Below are 7,500 nucleotides of genomic sequence, written 5' to 3'. Positions count from 1 at the left end.
GGAACAAGGACCGTTTACATAAGGGTAGAGGACATTTACCCCCTGGAAGGGGGGCTGTCAGGTCGCAAGGCTCAATACGTATTCTAATGAGGGTGGAGCGACATTAGGTCACAGTCGCAGGATTACATTTTACCTGTTACTATTTTGCTTATTTCTTGACAGATAGAATTGTCGCGTTTATTCAAGCCTTTGTGTAAGTTGGTTTTTTGATCACTGGTGGTATGGACCAAACTACACTCTATCAAGTTTGTTACTATTATGTTGTTAGTATAATAGATTGCATGGGCATTACCCCAATCAACTGGCTGATTATTCAATTCAATATGCTTGAAGATTCCACTGGAATTATTGTCATCCCTAACATTTTCTTATGTTGTTCAGTTCTAATGTTTAAGGATTTGGCAGTTTGATCTATGTAAATTTGATTACAAATTTTGCAAGGAATTTTATAAATGCATCCTTTTTTAACTTCAATACTATTATTGATTAACGTATGTTTTACTGTACTATCCTTTTTAAAAACTACCTTTACGTTGTCTTTTTAATCATTTTGTAACATTTATAAAATTTTCTTGAAATGGTAAAATTAAAACGTGATAACTAGAAGGTGATTTTGGCTGAGTTAAAAATTATTTCCTTGCAAGGAAATAATTTTCAACTCCTCAGCCAAAATAAAATTTTAGTTATCACAATGTTATTAAGTATTTCAGTTAGCTGGTCGCAGATTTCAAATCTACACTCCTTAAGCATTCTCGGACAAATTTTGCCTGGACCCGGGGAATTTGTAGCTTTAAATCTTTCATTCTGCTTGACTACTTCATCTTTACTAATGTTGATATTAGATATACTACTTTCTTCATCCCCACTGAAAATCGGATCGCAGTCAGGTACTTTATCTATCCTCTCATTAGTAAACACCGAGAGAAAATATTTGTTAAACTCCTAACTCATTTTTTCCTCCGTCTCCATCATAAGATTTTCAAAGTTTTTAATTGGTCCTATTCTTTCTTTATTTTTTGTTCTATAGAGATGAAAGAAACCCTTTGGGTTGGATCTTGCTTGACTGGCAACCTTAATTTCATAATTACGTTTCGTTGTACATGTATTCTTTTTAACCTGCCTTGCCATTTCGTTATATCTTGATCTAAGGTGTATTTCCCTGTTTTTCACTTTTACGTAAAGTCCTCTTTTCATTCCGATCTCATGTTTCAATCTGTCCGTCATCCATTTGGGAATATTACTATTTGACTTCAGGGGGATAAATGTATTTTGTGCATCTATAATTAAATCAGTTAGATTGCTATACATTTCATCCAAATCGCTGACCTGTCTGTTGAGCCCCGGCCCCTAAGTGATCTGACCTAAGGTATGTATATTACCCTCCGTGACCCGACCCCTGGTCATGTACCTAGACCCGACCGCGCCGATAATATCCGAAACGTCCGAAACATCCGTAACGTGAGTATAACATTTCATATTCAATTTCAAATAGGTTTTTTATATTATCAAAGTTTGCTCTCCTGAAGTCTGTTACTTGGACGTTATTCGTACTTTTTAATTCTTCCCAAATAATATTAAATCTTATTTCTTGATGATCGCTAGAGCCTAGACTATCTCCCACTTTTACGTTACTCATTAGGTGCTCATTATTAGTTAAAAGTTAAGTCCAGAGTATTTTCTCCCCTCGTAGGATCGGTAATCATTTGTTTTAAGAAATTATCCTGCACCACATCTATGAATTGCTTAGCTTCCTGATCTCCTACTAAAGTTTCCCAGTCAACGTTTCTATAATTCAAATCTCCCATGATCACAACGTTTTTGTACTGAGACACACTGCGAATTTCATGAATCAGGTGATCAGTCTGCTCAATGCTGAGTTTAGGAGTTCTACACAAGTCGCCAATAATAACTTTCTTATTCTTCCCTATAATCTCTACCCAACAGAATGCTATTCATTATATTTCATCCAATATTTATGTTATAAGCACTCAGAAATACATATATATTTTGATCAATAAGATTTTCTTTTGTACTGTGTTAATATAAACAAATTCAGAGTGTGAAGACAATATTAATTTTGAAAGACAGAAAAAATGCCCTTTAAGGTAACATCGTACAAGTCTGTTAAAATACCAGAGGTTATAGTTCTTTGTTTCCCCCCCAAAAATCGTGTCTCTATATAGGTACTCTGGCCTCGATTTTTTAAACCTTATAAAAAAAAAAATCTATTGGGTAGACTACCTATCACACACACACACACACACACACACACACACACACACACACACACACACACACACACACACACACACACACAAACACACACACACACACACACACACACACACACACACACACACACACACACACACACACACACACACACACACACACACACACACACACACACACACACACACACACACACACACACACACACACACACACACATAGACTTTACGTACCTTCGAGAAATATAGTCATATTATTAATCCATATTAATACAATGGCCCTACGGGAGTACAGTTTCTTGATATATCAAATTTAACGTCATTCCATGCGCTGGTGGTGTAATTGGATACATGCTGCCGTCGCATCAGCTGAGTTGTGATTTCGAATCTCTCATTTCTTTTCTATTCCCAGCAGTGATTGTTACATGTCCTATTCAAAGCGCATAGGGTAACATTGACGTCTTCGGCCGCAGGCTCCTCATCTTCATCAAACGGTGGAAGAAACCCCTGAGCATGTGAAGTTAGATATATTCGTAATTGTGGAATAGTTTACTCTAGAATGAGTGTAATTGAGAAACTCGTAATGTTTTCAGCACGAAAACTCCCACTGAGCAATAAAAACAATAAAATATTTAACCCATCACTAATTAAGATGGTTGATAAGCTTATGAAATAAATAATAATGTAACATTATTACCATTGAGAATCTATTCGAATTAGCACAGCGGTCGAGTAGAATGCGAAATTTGGAATATGCTGTTTCCGTATGGTCACCGAATCTCATTAAAGACATTGACAGACTGGAAAAAGTACAACGGCGAGCCACAAAACTGATTCCAAATATCAAAAATAAATCATACGAAAATCGACTTAAGCACATGAATCTGTTTTCCCTAAAAAAGCGTAGACTCAGAGGTGACTTGATACAGGTCTTTAAGATTTTAAAGGGAATTGACAACATCAAAAGTGACAAAAATTTTACATTGAATGAGAATCAGACAAGAAACAATGGTCTCAAACTGTCCGGAAATAGATTCAATTTGGAAGTAGGTAGAAACAACTTTGCCAACCGTGTAGTTAATGAATGGAATAAACTTCCTGCACAGGTAGTGCAATGTAGTTCAGTTCGAAGCTTTAAGAATCATTTAGATAAATACCTAAGATGCTGTAATGATTATAATTTATGTTATATTATTTGTTTTTGTTTTGTTATAATTTGTCTGTCTGATTTTCATTTATTATTAGTTATATGTCAATTTATAATCATTTACTATTTACCTGTTTGTTTGTTATTCAACTATACCTATGCATTTATTTATGTATTTTATTTGTTATTTTTACATTATTATAGTTTTAATTTATTATTAATATGGTATATATATATATATGTGTATATATATGTGTATGTATATATATATATATATATATTTTTTTTTTTTCTCTTTTTTTTTCTTTTGCATCCGACCTAGATATGGATCAAAAGGTCTTCTGTCGGCATGCTCCGCCTTTGTAATCCTTTGTAACTTCACTTATTCTTTAAATTCGACATCGTTATCTTGTAATTCGGTGATTGGGAATATGAAACTCAGGAGGAAAAGTATCGAAGTAAACCGGTAGGTTTATGCCAGGCGAAGCTACGGTCATTGACAGATGTCAGGGTCACCCGCGCCGAGAGGCCGAGGCGCTTATATATATAGTGAGTTGACGGGCATAGCAGTGCACATTCGCGTCTACCTCTCTTCTAGCAGCATGAAGTTCGTGAGTACCTGTATGAAATCAGTTATGTTATCATAAAGTGTTATTGTAGCTGCTTTCTAAAATCGTATTGGCGATTATCACGGGAATATGTATGATTTCATTTCATGTGTGAAATGATATATCGCATATGTCAGTCGTTAAAAGAGAATGAGGCCAAAGTTCGTGAATAAACTAAAGAAAGGTTCTCCTTCTCCAGGTTATCTTCTTTGGGCTGGTGGCCTCCGCTGTCGCCGCTTCCTTGAATCCTGTTCAAGTCGTCGTTGACGACCGCGTGGCCCCCGACGCAGGAGCCTACAGCCTTAACCTGCAACTGGACAACGGGGCCTCCGTTTTGGAAACTGGCTCAGCTGGAGTCGCGGGCCAGACCAATGTCCAGGGAAGCCACAGGTGAGGACTGGATTACGGTGCAATGTTCCGTGTCGAGAACGTTTGGTTCCATTTATTTTCACTGGGTGGGGGCTGGTAACTTTTGGGATATATATTTACACATATATAGTGCACATACACACACATATACAAACACACACACACACACACACACACACACACACACACACACACACACACACACACACACACACACACACACACACACACACACACACACACACACACACACACACACACACACACACACACACACACACACACACACACACAGACAGACAGACAGACAGACAGACAGACACACACACACACACACACACACACACACAACAAAATGTATATATATATATATATATATATTATATATATATATACATACATACATATGGTGATAATTAAATATCCATGTGCATGGGTTTTTTCAGCATCTATTTCTATATATATTTTTATTGGCATGCATTCGGCTTTATGTGTGTGGGAGGTAACATCTACGTGAGAATGTGTGTCTGAAAGACGATAATGATGGAGTAAATGTTTATTTGATAATTTGCCATGATAGACGTTATATATGAGGGATTAGCGTTAGCTCAGCATTTGCCCGTGCAGAGGAAATAGATATAATATATCCCATTTTTTGACAACAGCTTCGTGGGTGATGATGGTATCACCTACACCGTGGAGTACATTGCCAACGAGGCCGGCTTCCAGGCCCAGGGTGCTCATCTCCCAGTGGCACCCCCAGCACCTGCTCACGTTGCTGATCTTCTCCTTATCGCCGCGGAGCAGAGAGCTGCCGGAATCACCTTCGAATAGACTCCACCTGTCACTAATTTTCACCGATTCATCATAATCTTTAAAAAATTCTTCCACAGCGTCTCTCAGCACCTCAAATTTTTGGAGGTGGACTTTATTATGTAACATTCATCATCATAAACATTCATTATAAATGGTTGATTTTTCATGCAATAATAAACATCAAATGACCAGATTTTTTGTAAGCTATTTATCCTAAACCCATCGTTATCAGTAGTGTTTGATCAACTAAATACCCTGTTGTACAGTGGGATTATAGAAAATGAGAAATATGAATATGATTGTCAAAGTCCGTTGCCCGTGGTATGTGGAACGAGGTACAGAAGGAATAAGGAATCTACATGGTACTGATGTCCGTTTAATAAGGAGCCCTCGGGCCTGTCGTTGGTTCTCCTACAGACTATGGTATCTGTATTTTACATTCGTGAATCAAGAAGTTGCATTGATAATCAATAAGTACATTGAAAATCGTTCCATTTCACCAATAATTCGAATACATTTAATCAACAATTCGTTTATACCATGACTCTGTACTCTACACAACTGACTCACTGACATAATTAAACAAACCATGAGGGGGCGACCTAAGATGAGATGGATGGATGGGATAAAAGGGGCATTACAAAAGAGACGAATGTCTGGTGAGGAAGGACGGGAGAGGACAGAGGATAGGGGTGAATAGAGAATGGTTTGTAGGGATAATGTTGTGATGCATGAGGGAGAGTGGATGGGGGATGGGGGTGAGGAAGTATGTATAAGAAAAAATTGATGCAGCCCGAAGGGATTTCTCCCCGTCTTCTCCTTTTCTGCATGAGAGGTTGGGTCACCAAATTTATGAAGCGGCCTTGCTGTGGATGTGCTGTGTCCTGCGACACTGTTTCTGACCCAGAGCAGTGGACAATGCAGGGATGACCTGTAATACAGGAGATGCAAAGATAAGAGGGAGGGATGAGGGTGGAGGGGAGTGGAATATATATGAAATGGAATGGGTGGGAGTGGTTTCTATGCCTTTTTCTTTTTGGCTACTCCCGTGTAAGGGGAAAAAGCCTTTAGTATATGTATGTATATGTGTGATTATTTCGCCGCCAGGGCTTCACCATAAATCCGCTCCTTACTATTTCCATCCATACATGGTCTGACAAACTAAATATATGATATCAATAATGTGACTTCTACATTTGACTTACTACTGCATATTCAAACATATTACAGAAACATTCTTACTTAATGCTCACCAAAAGAGGTTCCCTTGGCTACTTGCTCAACACACGTCTTCTCCACATGAGAGACAGTCACTAAAGGGAATGCTTAGAAGTGGTCTACTACCGACGTTATCTACGTCACCATTCAGTGTATTCAGAGGGTAACAATTTCACCACTCTATAATAACCCATACATGTCTTCTTCGGCTCACAGTTTAACAATACACAATGTTTTATTGGCTCAAATACAATATACCGTCACCATACAGTAATACTTTCTATAACACTCGTACTACATAACACACATTAGCACTATTTTCTATCGCGGAACAATACAACGGGAGCGTAGATTAATGAATTATATTTCTTCATAACAATACCATTATCTTCTAGCATACTTTCACAACACAATTATATTATACATAATTGAACCAATGCAATGATTCAATTCCAAACATGTAACACTTCCAATATTATATTCATATATCGTGAAGTACATACTTAAATCATGATATACGCCGTGAGTTGCAGTTAGCTTGAATCATGTAATTTAATGTATAACAGACCAATTCAATATGGCTCAATTCCAGATATCAGGTAATTGGTATTCACAATTATATTGAATTATTGAAAAGGTATTCCACTACCACATAATATTCTTATCTGTATGTGTATTTTACCGAAACAACTGGGTAGTTTTATACGTGCACGTAATATCCTTATTTACCTTAATAAATCTTCTTGAAAGAACACGAGAGGAGATACCACTACAGTAAGACTGGGCCTGATAAGGAGCATGATATTGATTAATTGAAGTATATGTAACCCATAGGAAAGTGTGAACATATAATGCTTAAATTTCAGTTGCCTGTTAATATGGAGGAAGAGATGAAATTTGCATTATACTAAAGTGAGAGGTATTAGAAAAAAAGGCGGTTAATTGCAGTATAAAGTGTTACCTTTGTTCCATGCCATATAATTATATTCAATTTTGTCTAAACTCTAAAGCATTAAGCTACTGTTTGATAACGACTCTGTTACATTGAAGCAGTGATCACATTTTTAAATCGTATTTCAATATTCTCTTTGGTATTCTTATGTCTGTTCAG

General features: G+C 37.1%; 1 protein-coding gene across 1 annotated transcript in view; it reads left to right on the top strand.

Annotated features, from left to right (window-relative positions):
* LOC143033652 (cuticle protein AM1159-like) overlaps positions 1-5,189 on the top strand; it is an 8,964-nt gene extending 3,775 nt beyond the window's left edge. Inside the window, exons 3-4 of the mRNA XM_076199143.1 lie at positions 4,186-4,376; positions 5,021-5,189. Of these exons, the coding sequence (XP_076055258.1) occupies positions 4,186-4,376; positions 5,021-5,189 (360 nt within the window). The remainder of the gene's footprint in view (positions 1-4,185; positions 4,377-5,020) is intronic.
* The last annotated feature ends 2,311 nt before the right edge of the window (positions 5,190-7,500 follow it).

This window comes from Oratosquilla oratoria, chromosome 16, assembly GCF_046742065.1.
Source record: "Oratosquilla oratoria isolate Oo_2021 chromosome 16, ASM4674206v1, whole genome shotgun sequence".
Classification (NCBI taxonomy): Eukaryota; Metazoa; Arthropoda; class Malacostraca; order Stomatopoda; family Squillidae; genus Oratosquilla; species Oratosquilla oratoria.
The sequence above is the reverse complement of the archived record's forward strand: the minus strand, read 5'-3'. Positions and strand labels throughout refer to the sequence as shown.